The sequence below is a fragment of a genome, unplaced genomic scaffold (assembly GCF_019419815.1).
Source record: "Pyrus x bretschneideri cultivar Hongxiangsu unplaced genomic scaffold, Pyrus_bretschneideri_v1 Contig22, whole genome shotgun sequence".
Lineage (NCBI taxonomy): Eukaryota > Viridiplantae > Streptophyta > Magnoliopsida > Rosales > Rosaceae > Pyrus > Pyrus x bretschneideri.
The window spans coordinates 1,485,433-1,506,238 of record NW_025999524.1 but is presented as its reverse complement, the minus strand read 5'-3'; the positions used below and the strand labels follow the sequence as shown (position 1 = coordinate 1,506,238).

The window sequence follows — 20,806 nt, the reverse complement described above, 5'->3', positions numbered from 1 at the left end:
TCTCTCGTTAAGTCACAAGATATCTCATGTCAATGGCGTTCATTCCGTGACGAGTGTCATAGGAAGCCGTAGTTTTACTTTCATAGTGAAGTCTTCCGCTATTTTGGATCATACAATAAATTTGTGTAACTTTTAAGTTATGTATAGTATTGAAAGGAAGAAAACAAGGGTTCAATTATTTTGGGTAAGAGACAGATGAACTGAGCTGAATTTCAGGAGGGTTGGACGCTGCTGCATTGGGGGAATACATGCATAGCAGTGAGTTCACAAAGTCTTAAAAACTTCAAATGGCCACCTAACGTTCTACAGACACACAATTATTATTATACTAACAGCTATTTGTGAGGATGTGAAGGTAAAATAGCCCCATATCAGTGAAAGAACAAACCTTGTAAGGGCATATTAGTAAGTTGAGTTACTTCTCATATTGTCAATTAGTTTTATGGTGAAACCTCAACTTTCTTCGTGGCATCAAAGCAGGTTGGCCCACGTGTGAAGCTCAACGGCCACACGTGTTTCACATCACCCAATTTGTGTTGTTCACGTGTATGGCTTGAAAATCTCTCACACGTGAGGGGGCGTGTAAGGATGTGAAGGTAAAAGAGCCCCACATCGGTGAAAGAAGAAACCTTACGAGGGTTATATATAAGAGGTTGGACTACTTCCCATATTAACAATTGGTTTTATAGTAAAACATCAATTATTAGCTACTTGCTCAATTTTTCATATATATATATATATATCAAGAAAAATAATTTTATTACTGAATTTGGATGAGGTATTAAATTATTAAAAGTATGAGGAAATTAACTTGTAAGTGTTAAACGATGGTGACAGCTCATGAGGACGGTGGTAATGATTGGTGTACGTGACCATGGTGAGATATAGTGGTGGTGGTGGTGGGGGGTGGGAAACCGGCCTTATAACTCGTAAAATGATCAATGAACTGAAAGGGCCGGAATTAACGGCTGATGTTTGGATTTACAGTTCATTCAAACGTCGTTAAGTCCTTTGAATTTTCGTTATCAATCAAGCATGATAGAGATTCATCACAATCTCTCATAATTGAAACACCTATACATGTATACAGCTCTGTACGTAGCTCGTTGAATCAATCCCCTCCACACGACATGTACCATCAAAAGCTAATTTTAAGTGCCCTTGTCTCCCTCCCAAACCTTGATGTGGAAACAGTACGGTCGTATACACACACAGATATATGTACGTGTGTGTGTGGGGTATGGAGCAAACTTACAGTGTAGTTGAGAAAAACACAGGGCAGTCCAACCATCTGATGCAAATAGCATTAACTAGGGTTTGCCTGCTGTAACAAGCACAATGTCATGATCACTTGATCAGTAGTTCACGTGAACGTGTTGAATCTTAAGTCAAGATCATCCCATGCAAATATGAACGACTTGTATGAGTGTGTGTGGACGACTAACCCTGGCATGCATTCCTGCTATACCGAACGTGCGCCAAGATTAAAATGGACGTATACTTCATAACCCGTACATCAAATGTCGGATGTTTTATTTCAACATTTCACACTCAAAGGTCTACAAAGGCTGTAACCCGCAGGCTAACGTCAGTCTTCTTCTTGTTGGTTTGCAACTGGCAGGTAGGGTTTCTGGATATTGCATATTTTGACTGTCAGTACTGATCTCACCTTTCTCTGTGCATTAGTTCATTTTATAAAAGAACAAATATATATCAATCTTGTAGTAGACTTATCAAAAATACAAATTAATAATATGTTGATACGTTTTGTTATTGTTGCGAATGATATCGACTCTTTATAAGCAAGGTATTAGAGTTCATTCTTTATTAAAGAAACGTACATGCTATATATAGTCCAGCTTATGCACTACTATACATAATAATATTATTTGACATTATCTTCTCAAAGCAGCAGCCTATGTTGATCTAGTCATTTTATAAATTAAGCCATTAGAATTATGCACATTCACACGAATTTGAAATTGTGAATTTGTGAATGCGACGGGTTTGTCATCATCAACATGAAAAGATAATTTAATAATTTCACCCTCAAAAGCCTACTCCAACCCTTGGAAGTAAAATTCAAATTTTAAGTTCTAAACTTACTCCAACTGGCTTTAACCCTTGAGGCAAATGTGATCAAATCCAACAGTAAATAAAAAAATCTAACAGTCCAAATTTGAAAGTAATTAAAAAGTTCTTTTAGGTGTTTCATATTCTTTCATAGTATTCCACGAGTTTCATGGTGTCGGTTTAGTGATTTTTCAATATTTATCGAATCTAAATATTTTTAGGTTAAAATGTTCATAAAATTAAATTAGGATAGTTTACGTAATTTTTTGTTCTAAGAAAAAATTACTTTAAGAAAAAAAATTATCCTAAATTCATTCTTTAATAATCTCGGGTTAAAAATTTAATCCATAATGGTTGAAGGAGAAAAACTGTTTCTAGGTTAAAATCTAAATTTTTTGAGCTAAACATTTAGGTTTTAACTCAAGGGTTGGAGATAGTCTAATTGGAAAATCGTTCCCATTGTATCATGGCTATCTACTTTAATTACTGGGAACTTTAACGAAAAGCTCCCGGTACTGTTCATTTTAACAAAAAACCATATTTTTATCCTAAAAAGTCAATCATGGTACTATTCACTTTATCCTTTATTTTGTACTTATCGTTAAAACTCAAAATTTTCAAACAATTTTCATTAGTTTTCCTTTAATTATTCGCGTTCTATAATTAAAATCATCATGTTACAGAGAAAGAGAGATTTGCCTTTTACTTTTTTCCTTCAATTTTTTTAACTGTCAAAACAAAGAAATCCACTCTTTTCATATGTTACATCTTGCATGCCAAACAAGTCCCAATTCAATGGTGTTTCTCTTCCCAAAATGAAACAAGTCCCAATTCAATCCCCCCACGGGGCAGTTGCGGGTGTTGATAAAGAAAAAAGAGAATTGCTAACAGCATTTCTGAAGGAAATGTCAAAAGATAAATGTTAAATATTAATTTTATGGTTGATGTAACAATGTCAGATTTTCTCTTTTTTCAACCAATATGTTTTTTTGTTATAAATGATATTTATATGATTCATTTTAAAAAGAAATCAATTAAAAGAAATTTTTAAGATCTATATAAATGATATTTGTAGGACCTCTTTTCTCATATGTCAAATTTGACATATGAAAACTCACATGTCAATTAACATAGGATTCACATATCAGTTGGAGTTTGCTCATACCTTTAAATTTGATTACATGATATTCCACTTAAAATTTGACATCTCCTTTGGAGATGATCTAAGGGAATCTCTCAAAGTGAGGTTCTCCATATATTTTCTGTCACCTTCTATTTTAATGTTAATTCTCATGCCTATATTATAAAACATTGTGCAAAAAATATAAGGTAACAGAAAGTTCATGGAGAGGCCCTTTTTAGCTAGAGGACTCCCTTAGCATTTCTCAAGAAGAAAAAAATTGTATTTGTTGTCAAGAGAAATGATAAGGGGACTTTCTCACAAGTAAGACTTTATGGACTCTCTGTCACCTCACAGTTTAACATCAATTTTCATACTAACATTATAAAACATTATGTCAAAAACATAAGTTGATAAAGCATTCATGAAGAGTATTTTTTAAAGAATCCCCTTAGTATGGAAATCAACAGGTTGATTGTTTCAATGAATTGCACTTTTTCTTTTTTACATGCATGATAATAATTTAAACTACTATAATTTATTGGATATGATGAGATTCAAATTTAAATACACGGGAGCCAACACTACCCTTAAACTAGTAACAAGAGGAATACACGGGAGCCAACACTATCCTTGATCTATTAACATTGTGTAAAAAACACGAGATGTCGAAGAGTTTATAAAAGAGTCATATTTTGAAAAAATCTCTTAACATTTCTCTCAAATAGTTTAAACCTTGAGATCCTTTAATTAATTTCTTGTATCCCAAGTCTAATTTGTGTGCAGCCTTCTTTATTTACTTTTTCTTAGTGCCACAATGCCATCAGATCCATTGGGTAGTTTGCTTCTTTTTCTTCTATCCAAATTATGCCCTTTAATTACTTTTTAGATTTTCGATAAAAAAAACAAAGAAAAACTACTTTTTAGATTAAGCATAAAATCAGCACCCAATATATTGATATATAATCAAGGCTTTCATCCCAAATTAAAAGTTACGCCAACAGTAAGTAGATAAGATAGTTCATATAATTTGGTGCCGTGACTGTAAAATTGTTAATAATTACTGGGAAAGGGATCAAATCCACTTCGTTCGATATCCAAGCCGTTGAAATTTGATTCATCAGCTACAAATAGGGAATTCCTTTAAAAGTTATAATAATTATAGTTAATGGATCAAATTATAACGATTCAGATCCCGAATTAAGTGGATTTGGTGGAAAATGATCTTCGGAGAGGATCCCTTTCCCAATTACTGCACCTTAGCACGAGGTCCATCAAAATAATTCTATGTCAAGTCATTACTGCTTCATTGAAACTTCAAAGGGAAGGGTCCGAGGGGACAAAACAATTTAAATTAGATTATTTTTACCAAGAAATAAAAAGTATTTAAGATTTTATCAACAAATCCAACGGGCCACGAGGCATCATCACAATTCAATTGTGAATTATAGCATGGGTTTCCCGCGGGCGACGTGATGAAACTCCAGTTGCCATCGCACTCTTTACGTAATATTTTTCTCCAATAAAACGGAATAATATATTTTCCCGGGAAAATCATATATCTTTTTCTAGTCTCGAATTTTTAGCTACAACGAAAACGAAAAAAATAAAAAATAAAATAAAAAAAATACAAATATCTCATACATATATATCCAACGAAACTGATGGAATCTCCAAATCAAAGTCTCACTTCAACTAATCTTCCTCACTCTCTCTCTCTCTCTCTCTCTCTCGCTCTCTCTACACAGACAAGCATTCCGGCGACTTCTCCGAACAAATTTGGACAGTCGATAAGTGATGGGTAGTCAATGACTGAGGCGATCGGAGACGACCGCCATCATAATCATCATCATCATGTCGACAGTATGGAGCTCGGACTGCTTCTCCGACCTACTCTGCGCAGAGGACTCCGGAATTCTGTCCGGAGAGTCGCCGGAATGCTCGTCGGAAGTGGAATCTCCGGCGTACAGCGAGGAAGAGTCCATAGCCGGATTCATCGAAGGCGAGCGCCACTTCGTCCCCGGTATCGATTACTTGTCTCGCTTACACTCTCAGTCGCTCGACGTTACCGCCAGAGCCGATTCCGTTGCATGGATTCTCAAGGTAAATCGTCAAGCGATCTTTTTAATCTGAACGAGTTAATCAAATTCGATTCAAGTTAAATGGAGAGTGCGAAAATTATTTCCCTTGAAATTAACGCATGAGCGTGAGAGCGTCTCTCGCATTACTAGCACGTGCCGTGCGCGTGCCCTTTATCAGCCGCCGGATCTATGTACACTGCGCTTCAGTTTCGGATGTATACCGGCGGCGCACATTAGACTACTTCCCTTGCAACAATCCTTATTCAATCAATTAATCAAATATTACGTTTTGTATACAGGTCCAGAGTTACTATGGATTTCAACCACTGACGGCGTATCTTTCCGTTAACTACTTGGATCGGTTCTTATACTCCCGCCGGTTGCCGGTAAATTTAATCTTGGTTATATCTTAATTATTGGTGAAAGACTTAATTACTTTATTGACTATTTAAAAAATAATAACAACGTTAGTGGGTTAATTGTATGTTATTAGAGTAAAGAGGACGGGCATTGATCAAACCCGCATCAAAATGCTTAAAATAATTACCTTTTGTCATTCTAAATACGTATAGCAATTACTTTCGACAAAAAAAAAATGTATAGTAATTACATTTGACTTTTCAAACGTACAACAAAATAGTACCAAACTAAGAAGTCGACGATTCAAACTGAACAGTAGGTGATTTGTCGTACGTATTGTTCCATTATAAACCTTTTTGATTAGGTTAATCTCACTTTATAATTACTACAGTGACGAAGATTCTAATTATTACATGCCTTTGTATATAACAATAATTTTTATCTGACACGTGCACTGCACGTGTTGATACTTATAGCATTGTTTATCAAGTGCAAACAAATTACACAGGAATCTTAATTAATTAAATCCACATGACGACGATAATACTTTTTATAATAGTACGCGTTTTGTTTGTTTATTGTTTGATCAGCAAGCAAATGGGTGGCCGATGCAACTTTTAAGTATTGCTTGCTTGTCCTTAGCTGCTAAAATGGAAGAACCTCTGGTTCCTTCGCTGTTGGATCTTCAGGTACACACATTATACCTAATCAAACCCTAATTTTATTTTTTTCTTAATCTAAACCTATTTGATTGATTTGATTAATTATATACGACAATAATGTTAGAAAACAGCTAGCATGTCATTTATATTTTAAGATGTACACGTATCACAGGTAGAAGGTGCCAAGTTTATATTCGAACCCAGAACAATCCGCAGGATGGAGCTTCTGGTGCTGAGCGTTTTGGATTGGAGGCTACGATCCATAACACCCTTCAGCTTCATCGCTTTCTTTGCATGCAAGCTCGATCCAACGGCAACTTTCATTGGCTTTCTCATTTCACGCGCCACGGATATCATCTTATCGAATATCCAGGGTACGTGTACGTAATACATATGCATGCAGACTTGTATATCCTTACGTAATACATATGTATAGGTGTACGTACATGTATACATGGTGTTAATTTTTTTATTAATTAGCTGTTATTCTTGACCTTTTGTTGTTGATTGATTAATAATTATGTCGATCGATCTACAGACTCTAGCTTTCTTGAATATTGGCCATCATGCATTGCTGCGGCAGCAATACTTTCTGCAGCCGATGAAATGCCTAATCTGTCGCTTGAAAACCCTGAACATGCCGAGTCATGGTGTGATGGACTAAGCAAAGTAAGCACACATTCTTATTGTTTTAAGACACGATATTCTAAATTTTTCTAATCTACATATTTATTTTCATTATAAAAATTCCAAAATATTTCCATTTTCTAATCATTTGCAGGAGAAAATAATCGGATGCTATAGATTAATGCAAGATCTAGTGGTTCAAAATAGTCGGAATAAAAAGTCATCACCCAATGTGTTACCACTGCAACTCCGAGTTACGGTTCGGGGCAGAATGAGGTCGAGTTCCGACTCATTGTCCCCGTCGTTCTCATTATCATCCTCGTCATCATCATCACCAATATCTTATAAAAGGAGGAAAACAAATAACTGCTTGTAGACGATGATAAAGGAAACTCCGAGTAAGGGGAGATGGGAAAATTATAAATAAATAAATGGTGGTCCAAAAGTTGTCTAGAAACCTCATCAATAATTTTTAGGAGGGTTTTTGGGATTAAAAATTGACTGATATTGGGGTTTTCTGTAGATTATAGCATATATAATGTCTATATGTTTGAGAGTTTGGTGAGATTTTATTATTTTATTTGTTGTTTTTGTTGGTGGGCATTGCCATTATTCGTTATATAATGGCATTGCAGATTCCCAAGGGAGAGGGATTTGTTTTTTAGTACAGAGATATGTTTTATAAAATAGTGGAGTCATGGAAGCATGAATGAAGTAGGGGGTTGAATTCAAAGGGCTCATTGAAGCTGGTGGGACATGAAAGCGTGGAAAGAAAAGAAAGGGTTGGCAAAATTACGAATCGAGCATTGAGGTTCGAGCAGTACTAAATTGAATGAGATCAGCGTGAAGTCAGATGAAATAGAAACACAAAAAATTTCTATTTTTGAAAGTGCTATCATCGGTTTGGGAGTGATCATATGATGTGATTCGAGTACCATTGCTCAAGTTTTTCTCCTTATCCGACGGCATAATTATTGCTTCGACTTCTCTACTATGTGCGTTTTTTGACGGGAAAGCCGAATGAACGGGTGGAGGTGAAGACTGAATACGATCGGTGGCTCCACCAATATTAGACTTTTGAGTGGGGTGTGTGTGAGTCTCTCGCACTGCTTTGGTGGCAGAGTGCGTGGCGCACACCTGTGTATGTGTGCATTTTTGGCGGCAAATAGCCTCTTTTATTGGTCTTGAGGTAGGCCTATAACCATACTTATGAACTCTGGTGTTTACAAGGGTGGTGCATTGTCACTCGTGCCTACTCCTTTTTTTGTCTAAATTTATTTGATTTTTTGTACTTAGAGGAAAAAAAACTCACGGGGAGGAGAAACCTCCTTAATATTGTCCTAAAAAATACAAGTTAAGGTCTTTGGGGCCTTTTCATGCGTGTTGTATTTGTTTCATCATCAATAAAATATAATCAAGATTTCTTTCATCTCTCTCTCTCTGTATAGCTATCTCTCTGTTCATGGCACATGATTGACAATACACAATTTGTAGTTTGGTGCTTTATGTTATTTACTGTGTGGAAGTTTGTAATTGATTTTAGCTCCTCTGCAAAGTGAAGGCCACGTTTGGTCCCTCTATCAATAAAGATCGATCGACAGTTCATTCATCCACCGTGACTGTTCATATTGTGAGAATGTGACTTATCCTCACACATATAAATGCCTCTTGTGGCTAATGATTATAAAATCTGATGTGTCACTGGAAGCAAGTTACGTGATAAATGTTGTTCACATAAACGGACAAGAAGTTCTACTGTGTCACTATGAGTCTGCAAGTAAGTTATGTGATAGATGTTCTACACATAACCGTAGATATCCCCAGCTGTACACCCGAGCGGATATATCTCTGGTACCATGGTAGCAAGCAAGTTATCTCGTGACCAACCCGTGGCTGTTCTAACACCTCTCCCAATATCAGACAACTCAGCCTGATAAATAGTGATACCTTCGCTATTGTATTTTATTGATCATCAGCTAAATGAGTAGGGTTTCAGTTTCGTTAATACGCAAAAGCTGAGCGTGAAATATGGTGGGGAAAAGCCAAGGCCTTAAAAGGTGCTTTTAATTAAGTACTTACAGCTTCTCACTACAGATAGAAAAAGGCCAGTTAAGAGACCATGTCATTTAGTCACAGATCCCCGACATGGGGATATTATTTTTGCATGTAGTAACATCACATCTGATGAACTTTTATGCACATATGCCTTGTAAAAGGTAACCATGCATTTCGAGTAACTGCTTGCATAGGCCATGCAATCTTATCAACTTCTCAATTAATTTTCCAGGTGGCAATATGCAAAACCGATCGAGTATCCATCATCTCTCAAATCTTCTTACATCACTTTTATTTCTTTTAGTTTTACTCACACGGACACACATCTAAATTATGTCAATGGCTGTTTAAATGGACCACCGTGAAGTAAAACAACCAACGTAGTGACAATTGCCGGAAAGAAAGTGCACTTTTCTCTAATTCCTCTTGGATAGTTGCCCTTTTAGGGTATAAATGATGCCATCATCCATCAAGGACATTGAGAAAAAGCACCCATGCATGTATACCATGTTATTAATTAAAGGAGAAATTAGGATGCAATCCCCAACTTAAATATTTTATCACAGTCCTTCTATTTTATACGCATCAGCATATTTACATTTAAAACTTTATGCCACCCATAAATGTAATTAATTCAAAATTTTCAAAATTTCATAAGATTATTGAGAACTAATCAATTCCTACATATTAGGCAAAACAAAATATGTTTTGGTACATAGCTTTTTATTTCGTTTATATCTTAGTTTGAATTCAAGTTATTTCCTTAAATGGGTACATGTGAATTTAAATGTACCCATTGATGCATTTGGGATATTTGCACCCATAAACATGTTATGGTTTTTCTGGACTTGTTACATATACAATTTTTATAACGTGTATATTTGAGTTCCACGTTACAATTGGTACATTCTTTCTCACAATTCCTTTGTTGGGGTACAATTACAGTGGGTACATATAAATCTGAGATAATATTATAGATGGGTACAAAGATGAACACAAAAGGCAAGTTTAATTTGCACTTTGTGGGTAGAAAGACAAAACAAAATTTTGGTTCATGGGTACAAAGATTGAAACATAAACAATTGTACCGCAAATATACTACAATTAACGGTGTTATGATTTTGTACTCTGCAACCTCTGGATTGCTTGGGTGATTTTACAGAAGAAAATTGTGTGTGGGTTCTAGTTGGCTATAGGTTGTACCCACCAGTAAGCATTGCAGATTATTTCAAACATGAAAATAAAATTAAACTGATATTTGGTGTGTCTGATATCACTGATATGTGATATAAATTTGGGATAATTTTGAGGTTAATTAGATTGGATAATTTGGAGGTCTCAGCGGAAAGGTTAGTAATTTAAGGTGCATATATGTTCATCGTTAAGGTGAGCTAGCAAAATGTAATTTATCACAATGTAATAAATGGAGGACTTGAATCAAAGTTTTTAGAGTAATGCTATTCATACCATATTGTTTTTGTACCACATCTTCATACCACCTTAGGTGGTATTTGATGTGGACAGCTACATCATTTGAATTAATCAGATTTTTAAATTTAGTTCATTATTTAATAAACTAATAATTAAGAAAAACTAGTTAATTAAATAATGATTGTGGTATACGAGGAGTCTTTCTCCTTCCTTTCCTTGGGTTTTGCAAATCTTTCAAATGATGTGGCTGTCCACATCAGATGCCACCTAAGATGGTATAGAAATGTGGTATAAAAACATGGTATGAATAGCATTACTTAAGTTTTTAAACTAATAAGATGTGAGTCTATAATATATGATCAAGAGGGACCGGAAACTAAGTGTCCCTTAATTAAATTAGGGTTTCTAGAGTGTACTTTTTTATTTTCTTGGAGAAAGTCGGGTGTTTGAATTTAGGGACCAAGTGTTGAATTTGAACAACCTCAAAGTTAAGAAAAACATGGATATAGATAATTTATTCACATTGATGAAGACTTAGCTACTTAATTACTTGCTGCTTTACAAAAGGATTTAATTAAACGAATTGAATTAATGTAATTTAATTATGACTGGAACTTACTAATTAATCAATTCATGCAACATGGAATTACCTCATTAGTCCAGCTGGCTTTGGTTTTTTTGGTGGGAGCCATGAAGATTAATTTGGAGTCCTGTCACCAAATGCCAATTGGGATCCACCATATTCTTCTATCCTCCCCCACTAAAAAGGTCACCCATTAAACAAAATGCAGGTCCTCAGGTTCGGTGATCAACAACTGATAAACCTAATTTATTCACAATTAGCCCACCTCGCAGCCCTATGGGTGATATGTGACAAAAAAGCTTAACTTTAATTAAAACATAAGTGTGACGGGAAATAGGACAAACCGTGGAGCGCAATGACATTGCTATCAAACAAACCGTGGATCTTTATCGAAGATCATATATATTTTTGACTTTTCCACAGCAGCCATATATCGATGGTGCTGTTTACACCAAAGTAGGTACAAATGCCATGCTCATAGAATATGCTTTTATAGTCCCTAAGGATGGTTTAAGGTTGCTCAAATTTTTTCAGAAGCAGCCTCTTAAAAAAGTTGAAACTAAAATTGTGTTTAGTAAAAGAAAAAAAAAAGTGTTTGTTTTCAAAACCATGGGTCTAAAACAGCATAATAAAACAGAAGCAATCCTAATCATTATTCTAATTAACAAAATTATATTTTTTCAAGAAGACATGTTACTTTAACTTTTAATGAAACTTTTATATTGACAATATTATCCATTTTTTTTTTTTTCTAAAAGCATTTTAGCATTATAATTCATCAAACACCTATTTATTATTTTTCGCAGATATTTATTTTCACAGCATAGCAAAAATAATTTTAAAAAAGTACATCAGTCCGAAATTAGCCCTAAGTCACATGAGCAGTAGGGTTTTTCAGGGTTCCTTGAGTATAATTTGATGGCGGTATATCGGACCCGCGATGGTGACATGGCGCCTTCTCATTGGATATAAAAAGGTGGAACGTTTTGTTTTGTTTTGAATAGCAATAGGATGGTGGTGGTGCCTATATGTAAATTTGGATATTGTAGGCAATTTCCTCTCCTCATTATTTATCCCTCCCAATTCCCTTCATGATCAAGATTAAGCAGTAAAGTGTGGGGAGTTTGGGTTGTTGATGACTAACAAGTTGCCATCATTCACTTATTATATAACAAGCATATGTTGAAATATTGGATGTGGTAATTGACAATCATGCATCGACTGTTGAATTGTTGAGAAACTTGAGATTGTATGTAGACCATATATCAATAAGAGGATCACATGTGTATAACTCAAATAATTACAATAACCAATGTCTAGTGATTTTTATTTTTTCCCAAGTACATATCAAGATTAAAGGTTTAACATTAGCTGAACTCGATTGCTCATTTTAGAATGAAAATAAGCGTTCCATCTCTTAGGCTGTAAGTGATTATATCAATATATGGCTATTTAATTTGTTTATCTTAGATTGTATATGAGGGAAAAGGATCCTCACTGGATCCTCTTTGTATGATCCTTTTCTGTATATGAGAGAATGGAATTGCATGGGCCCAACCCTTTTATTTTTCAGTGATGAAAACTTGTCCACGTACTTTTTTTTGTTAGAAAAAGTTTAGAGGGGAGGAGAGGCTACCTCATTTCAGGGTCATGACATATCATAAGCTTCATTGAGGACTTACAAAGAGGGTCTTAAGCATTTTTTTGGTTTTTATACATCGCCCACTAAGATAGATTGCTGACAACAGGACTTGAACCCAAACCTTGGTCTAGCGAAGAGAAAGATCCTTACAAACTCAACCAACCATCGTTGGCATCCACATACTTCTTTTCTATAAACAAAAGGGTTTTAAAGTGAGGAGTCCAAAGTATAAACCCTAAAGCCAAAATTTCTCTCTCATACTGCTAAAGTAAGAGGTTTGGGGGTGTAGGGAACAGAATTTTGCTCTTTAACTACTCCTTTTCTTGCGGAATTTTCAACTCTTCGAGCCCAATGACAAAGATAGAGGACCCTAATATCCTTTAAACGTCATTTTACGTTGTAAAAAACATGTTCGTGGGGTTTCTGCAAAAGACCATAGGTCCCTTAGACCTGAAGGGTTCAAAAGCTTAGAATGATGCTGAATATTTCAATATCAGGGTTTAAACTTTACGCTCAATGCAAGACACCACCACTCTCAAGTCCTTGAAATACTCATTGTCCCCATCCCCATGTAAAAATAAAATAAAATCAATCTAAAAGAAAAGATGTTCAAAACAAAAAAACTGGGAAATTGGTTAAAATTGGTAAAATGATTATTTTTTCAATATGTTGTCAATATTTAATCGTTATATTGTCAAATTTTTATCCTTTAGTAATTTATACGTTATCAGTATTTAATTTTAATTAGTTATGCAATTAATTCGATTTTGATCATTTTAGTCGATTTTTTAAGAAAATTTGATCATATGCCCCATCAACACTAGTAAAATTCATGTTGTGCCGAATGACACGTAAATGTATATAAAGGGTAGTACCATCCATACACTTCTTTTTACATTTCAGACACTCATCTCAATTTTTGCCCATCAGATCAAATAAATTGAAGAAGATCAAAAAACATAAATTAACAAAATGTGTGGGAGAGGTAAAAGTGGAATCGCGTATGTCATCCCCTCATATAAAAAGAGATAGTATGTGTATGGGGAGGCCTTGTGCATATGTTTGCCTTTATTTTTACAACTTGATCAAATCAAAACTGGAGAGTCTTTGGATGCCAGAAAAAGAAGTTGAAAGGGGTAGGAGATGGAAATGCACGAGGGCCGGTTGGCTATTCTCGAGGGAGCGTGTACGTTTCTGATATTTTCTTCTTTCTTTTGCTTTTTTGATAGTGCCTGGAGCTGGACCTCCATTCCCAAGAGTGGAGACAAAAGGGTTGTCTGTTTAATCATCAATATAACATTCAACAGCCACCACAATCTCTCTTTGTTTAGATCATATCATGCATATATGTCCATCTTAATTAATTATATATGTGCACATAACATAAAACATGTTTCTTTTCTTGTCATAATTTCATCAAAAGCAAAGAAAGTGCAACAAAATGTCTTTTGCCATAGTAAAAAGGAGCATGTGGTTGAGTCGTTATTATAGTAAAACCCTAATAAACGATGCATGTTAATAGCTTGAAATCTAACGTGTTATACCGTATGAGAAAAGAAAGTTATTATATATGTGAGGCTACACAAATCACTAGACAAGTAGATTGCAAAAAGAATACTTAACCAAGTATGAATGATAGATAAATATGACTTGAGTTTTACTAATATGTCGTATGACTTAACTCAAAAAGACATTTGTAGCCGAAAGTTCCTACTCAGACTGCATTACAAAAATGATCAGGACAAAGAAAGGATTAGAGAATTCCCTAATTATGTTTAGGTATAGAAGACCAACTGTGAAAGGTTGGCCTGGTTGTTGAAAATTTGGAGGGTTGAAGGCATAGACCCCTATATCTTGGGTGCAAACCCATATAATTAGTCTAAAAAATGAAATATACGCCTAATTAAAACGAGAATACAATTATTTCCTTTAATAATTTGGTATTACTATTAAGAGAAATTGAATAATGGTATTGATTAGTTTCTTTGTCTCATGAACATGCTCTAGTTCTTAAGTGGCATAGCACTTCTCCCCTCTGTCTTTGCATCTGGGATACGTTACAAAAAGAAAAAAGAGTAAGGGTGGATGCATATAAACAATTATTTCTAGTGCATTCCAGTTCAACTACCCAAAAAGGAAAGAGAATCAAAACAAAAAGAAAATCTTCAAAATGAAACCAAGACAGGAGACTTTGTATCTCAATCGAATAAGAACTCAATTATTCATTCGAAATTTCGTATTTGATACTCTCTTATCGTAGAATACCGATTCTCTAAAACAATGATAAAATATAAAGAAAAATAGAGAACATAACGGAGAGTTTGGAATTTGATGTGAACTTATCCATAGACTAACAATCGCTTTAATTGAGGTGGATGATTTTGTTTAGCACAAAGATTCCACCAAAATGTTTAATTTATTAATGCAAAGTTGCAAAGAAAGTTCACATTGCTTGAGGATTAACGTGTTAAATTAGTTGACCAAAAAAAAAAAAAGAACGTGTTTAATTAGTAGACACACTTTTCACCAGACTTTAGAAATTATTCCAAAACTCTTCTCTCTATTTGTTTTGTGGGTAATGTTAGGGAGACTAAATTTGCAAACTAAATGATGTATCGCCAATAAGAATGAGCATGTTTATCAACGCTTAAGTTAAACCAATCATCAACTTCCATGTCCTTTACTTTTCAAAATTTTGTCAACAAATTTAGTTTCTGTATCATTCCCTTGTTTTGTAGTTGCCTTTTCCACCTGGTTCTTCAAAAAGTGGATGTCGTGGCGAAGCTATCAGTATGTCCCCATTTTAAGGAAAAAAAAAATTTGGCTGGCTCCTCCCAATGTGTTAGTAAACTAGTAATTTATAATCTCGCATGGCTCCTAAGTAACAAGCAAAGTACAATAACATGTGGTATCCAAAATTTTATCATAACGTTGAAAAAAAACTTTCATTTTGTTCTAACCTTTAGGAGTTTCCATTTGCATCTAAAAATTTTCTCATTTTACAACTTATTTTACACACACAACAATAACACATTCTCGCCTAGAAGTTTTCCTTTTGTGTTACGATCATATAGAACAACTTGTGTTCGCACGGAAACTACGTTATATGCAGAGTAACTCTTAAAAAAGCATGCAATATCTTATACGTCAATCACAAGTTATGTCAAAACTACTTTAATGAGACAGTTATATAAATTTTTCACAGTAGTTCAGAAAGCCATAGAGGCCCATAAGATCTGAAACCCAAGCGTTAGCCAGCGATCCTAAAATACTGGCCCATTAAAATTCTACGACAAATCCAATCGGCCCAATTCAAATAATATTGACGTCGTTAGAATCATATACGGCATTCCGTATGTCGTCGTGTACTCCTTACCAATGGCGCTCCACACGCCCAGGGTGGTTGTTTGCCCTCTCTCGTTTGGAGCCCAGCACTCGCTCCTCCCTCCAAAACCCCATAATCGGCCGTTATTCATATTCTTCGTCCGCCATTAAAACCCATATTCCGAAACGCCCGCCGAATAGCCGCCAAGAGCCACGGCGGCGACGCCCCACAAGTATACTTTATCCTAACCCAATTACCCAATTCGCAGAACTTGCAAGTATGTTTGAAAATTCATGCCTTTTTTTTCTTCTTTCTGGAACATGAAATGCATGTTTGATTGTGTAATTAGGTTGAATTGTATGTTGCAGGAGACCCAGAAGTTCATGGCTGAGCATTCCAGGAGGCTGTTGAAGGAGAAGGAGACTTTTGGGCCTGATCTCCACGGTGGTGATAGGCAGTCTGTGCGGAGGTATGTTAATCTTCCTGTAACCAAATTTAGATTCATATTTCCAATGGGTTTTTCATTTTCCTTTTCCCCTTTTCTCTGAGGAACAATTAGTTGATAAAAATGATAACTTTAGTAGTGTAATGTGAGGGAAGTTAATTGAAAAGATTAAGGAAATAGTACAAAGAGGATACTCTGCGAGTCTGCGGCTACCATTACCCCTAGGGAGTAGGAACTATTACACAAGGAAAATTACCGAATCAAATGCAAAATTGACTATGGTTGTCTCCTAACGTATCAAAACCATATGCTGCCTTGTTAGCTTCTTGGAAAAATATGATTTAGCCTATGGTTATGAATTTGAGGGAAACTAATAAAATGCCATTGTTTTCCCTCACGCTTGTAACTCAAGTGGATAAAAGTATTCACCCCGCAAATGCCCGAGTTCGAAATTTTGGACCCAATTTTGCTTGTAAAAAATGATTGACTAACGCTGAACATGTAACTGTGTGTATGAGCGGTAACTGGATCATCTAGTCCTAGAAATAGGACTTGGTTGCCAACTTGTGGTGCACCCAAAACTCTCTAGGGCAAAATTAATGGGCTGACATTTATTGTTCTCGACTTTCTGGTGGTGACTTAGAGTTGATTACCGATGTGACATGTGTTCTTAGCATTCATGGCATCTCTAATCCGTGATCTGAGTGTTGGATTTGATTTCTGACTCACTTATAGGCGTAGTCACCTATTTTTTCCATGACTGGAAAACTTCAGCAGATCCCTTGGTTTCTAGTTGGATAATTACTGCACTTTACTATTGTGATTTGTTGAAGTTCGGAAAAACTGTAATCTGAAACCGACCCTTGATTCGATGTGGAGTGCATTTTTGGTCACCAGTTCACCAACGCATTGATAGTCGTTTGTGTGATTTAATGGCAATTAATGTCGTGGTGATGCTCACCACCACTTAAAGCGGCGAGCAAAATATTTCATTAGTGTATGGCAACAATGTATGACACGATATAAGATGAATTGGTTACCAGACGAGCCCTAGTTTCGAACTATGATTTCTTATGGAATGATGATTGTATTGGCACTGAAAAAGTTGATCTGGAAACTCTCTCCACCTTTTAATTTCAAATGCAAGCCATGACCGGCTGGAGGGGGAAAGGGATATGAGGGATTTCCTTTTCAAATTTTAAGTTCTTACCCCAATTGTATGATAAAGATTGATACTTGGGGCCTTTGAGTTGCAACTTTTTTGGTGCAAGCCAACCCTTTATGTGAATCAGCAAAACATTTGTTTCCTTTCTTTTCTAATATCTTTGGTGTGTGAGTGAGCCTGTGAGGCCACGAGTTTTGCTTGACCCGTAAAACAGTACAATAATTGAGCCTTTGGACAAATATCTGACTCAACTCCCCTGTATTATTTTCCAGACAGCTTCCATTCTTTCTGGCAAATGTTTGGACTTGTTGCTACCTACAATATCAATATGTGGTGCATGAAGCTAAAGTCTAAACTGCTGGGAGGTAGATTCGAACTTGGATGTATAGGGTAGAGAACATCCGCTGTAGCTAATGTGGCTACGCCCACGTCTACAAAGTTAGATTGCATTACTATTTGAATGACTCAGACTTAACCAATTTAATTTGTTGTTTCAACCCAGGTAATCAGCGACTTCTTGCACAAGGAGTATGGAGGACCTGGGACATTGTTGGCAGAGCCTTGCACTGATATATTGGTTGCTCTGAAAGAGAAGGAACTACCAGGAGCACCTTTGGCTGCAAGAACATCTCGGCTTTGGGCTCAAATCTACCTTGATCGAGACTGGGAAATCAGGAACTCGAAATCGCAAAAATGATGTTTCTTTTGTAATCAACAATAGTGTAAATTTAATCTAGTTTTGTATTTCTCCAGATCATTTGTTTATCAAACACCCAAAAAAAAATTGGGAAAAGACCCATTGTCTACCAGGAAACTCACACTTCTAATACAATGTCAGATTCGGTGCTTGTTTTTTGCGTGTTGCTATACAGATGGATTATTGCTTTCAACATGGAATGAATTTTGTGGAGGATGTGATTGACATTGAATTAGAAAACTTGGCACCCGATTCCATGAATTTCTGGTTATCGATCCATTTCGCCCTCACTCTATTGCCTACTTTGCATTTTGTTCGCTTTCGATGTTTGGAAATCGCTGATCAGTTACGCCCTCGGAGATGCTCTGCAACGAGGGGCGCCAAGACTTCGACCTCAGCGCAGCAACAGCCGCAGCAGCAGCATTCGCTGATGATGTCCTTGGTCGGTGCCTTTCGCGTTTTGAAGCCTGAAATTATCCACATGGCTAAAGCATTAGTATTTGATATTTCCAACGGATAACAAGTTTTTCAAAACGAAAAGATTATAAGGGTTGTTCAAATCTACATACATGGTTGATATTTTCCTTCTCATCAGATTTCGTTGCTTCTGCTGCCTCTTCGCAGCCCGAACAACCTGAATTTTCCTTCCCTTGCTCCGTTCGCAACTTCTCGAGCACTTCGAGCTGCTGTTTCTTCGTTTTCGCATACTTTTTTGCCTTCAAAACCTTCATAACCTCTACAAAATCCACCAAAAAAAGCCCAAACATCAAACACAGAACCTTTCAAACCAAACAACCACCTCAAACTCCAAAACACAAACACATAAATCTCATACCTTGAGTGGTGACCAGCCGGTAGGCATGGCCGAGAGCGAGAGTTTCGTTCGGCCGGAGAAGCTTAATGCGAGTGAAACGCACCGCTTTGCCGTGCTCATCCTCATGATTCTCTGCTACATGTTTGTGATTTTGTTCGGAAACCGGCAATGGAATGATGAGGGAAACGTAGTGACCGGGGTTCAACCTCATCACCTCACTCGCACTTATAGGCCAATACATCCTCTCTATCTTCCCACTCGGATGCTGTATCACCAGAGCTGCTGCATCAATGGCTTGACAGTTCCCCATCTCTCTCTAAAACCTCTCTCTCTCTCTAGATTCCAACGAAAGAAGACGACGATGACGACGACAATGAAGATAGAGAGATAAGGAGGAAGAGGAAGAAGAAGAAGGAAGTCACTTTCTATACAGCTCTCCTCCCATATGCTCACACCCCACAAACCCCAAAAGATATTAGCAAAAATAGGTTAAGCCTAAAAAAGGTTTAAAATTTTTTCTTAGAAGGCCGTCCGCCCATCTCTCTCTCAGTTCCCCAACTAACTCATGCTACGTGATTTATATTAAACCTAATTAACATTAATTAAGCAACGAGTAAGAGAGCACCGGCTTGGTGATTACGAAGCGGGTCTAGTGCCACGTGGAGAGATACTAGATGGTAGTGGTTTGGAAGGACATGCTCGGCGGTATCGACGGAGTCAAGGTTTAGGGACTTGGGAAAAACCGAAGCTACTAATTTGTGTAAGAAAAAAAATTATATGACCAAAGCGGCAGAGGCAGTGCGTGCGTGTGCTAAGATTCTTTTGCTTTAAGTATGGACAATCGACAACGACACCCCATCACACACTATTTTGCCGAGGTTCTAACTATGTGTTTGGTTACCGAGAAAATGGGAGAAAAGACGGATTCCGGAATGTGAAAAATGCAGTGCGATTGGAACTCTTTATACACGTTGCGTCCACTGATAACCATGCATGATTTATTTTCTATAAAAAAAATTTGAATTATGTATGAGTAGTACTCATTGAACATGGCGGCTGCTATGCGTATAAAGCAACGCACTAATGTGTGTGTGTGTGGAAATATTTAAGCACTGTGTATACACAACTTTTCGTACAAGCTTCAGTGTCCAATGCAATTTTGAGTAGGACTGGATAAAAGTGATATCTCTAAATATTTAATTAGAGATTTCAGTGTTTCTAATCGTAACCTTGATCTATTTATCAAACCATCTACTTGCCCATCTCTAATTTTTTGTTATTTCTAAATTTATATTTTCACAAGTAGAATTATGAAAAAAAATTAGGGTGATTACTTTCATGTCACATTGCATGGTGATTAATACTTAAAATAAAAAATTAGATAAAATGACCTCATTTAGTAGAATGATTAGACAATTTCACAAAGAAACGAATCTCACTATATTATGTAACAATTGACACCATATAAGTACAACTTTCAATGAACACTTCATATATTGACTATTCGGACTACCCTACTAGATAACCCATAACTTGAATCATAACTTTTCGTTTATAATTCCGAATATGCAACACATTTCCTGTTTTGACTTTGTAATATTTGTCACTTAACTTGCCGAAATAGTTTTCACTCCAAACCACCAATATTCTAAGAAGGCAATGTTAGAGACATTATTTTTTAAATCACATTTTGTAAACCATATGATGCGATTACTGACAGTTGATT

The 20,806-nt window shown here is 36.1% G+C and overlaps 2 protein-coding genes and 1 long non-coding RNA gene across 4 annotated transcripts; 2 read left to right on the top strand and 1 right to left on the bottom strand.

The window, feature by feature from the left end:
* Nucleotides 1-4,670: 4,670 nt before the first annotated feature.
* Nucleotides 4,671-8,352, top strand: LOC125477528 (cyclin-D1-1-like). The gene is given in 7 exon segments (XM_048584701.1): nt 4,671-5,296; nt 5,574-5,660; nt 6,225-6,323; nt 6,469-6,670; nt 6,835-6,965; nt 7,078-7,291; nt 7,294-8,352. Coding segments are annotated over 7 exon segments (1,014 nt in total). The 5' UTR covers nt 4,671-5,047; the 3' UTR covers nt 7,326-8,352.
* A 7,648-nt stretch (nt 8,353-16,000) lies between these two features.
* Nucleotides 16,001-18,417, top strand: LOC125477880. 2 transcript variants are annotated; one of them, XR_007258752.1, is made up of 4 exons: nt 16,001-16,236; nt 16,328-16,428; nt 17,842-17,934; nt 18,072-18,417. It is a non-coding gene; the product is annotated as an uncharacterized LOC125477880 (long non-coding RNA). The 2 variants fall into 2 exon arrangements; XR_007258753.1 differs by having other exon boundaries at nt 17,842-17,959.
* LOC103953489 lies at nt 18,293-19,572 on the bottom strand. The gene is made up of 3 exons (XM_009365226.3): nt 19,102-19,572; nt 18,836-19,002; nt 18,293-18,733 (listed from the first exon to the last, which is right to left on the bottom strand). The coding sequence occupies exons 1-3, from the start codon at nt 19,388-19,390 to the stop codon at nt 18,566-18,568; spliced, it is 624 nt and encodes a 207-aa protein (XP_009363501.2). The 5' UTR covers nt 19,391-19,572; the 3' UTR covers nt 18,293-18,565.
* Between the last annotated feature and the right edge of the window lie 1,234 nt (nt 19,573-20,806).

What these genes read in the sequence shown, in the direction of transcription:
- LOC103953489 (XM_009365226.3), bottom strand. Translation starts at nt 19,390, where the DNA reads ATGGGGAACTGTCAAGCCATTGATGCAGCAGCTCTGGTGATACAGCAT. An exon ending in CCGGCTGGTCACCACTCAAG is followed by an intron (nt 19,003 to 19,101) that starts GTATGAGATTTA and finishes TGGATTTTGTAG; the next exon opens with AGGTTATGAAGGTTTTGAAG. An exon ending in AGAAGGAAAATATCAACCAT is followed by an intron (nt 18,734 to 18,835) that starts GTATGTAGATTT and finishes GGATAATTTCAG; the next exon opens with GCTTCAAAACGCGAAAGGCA.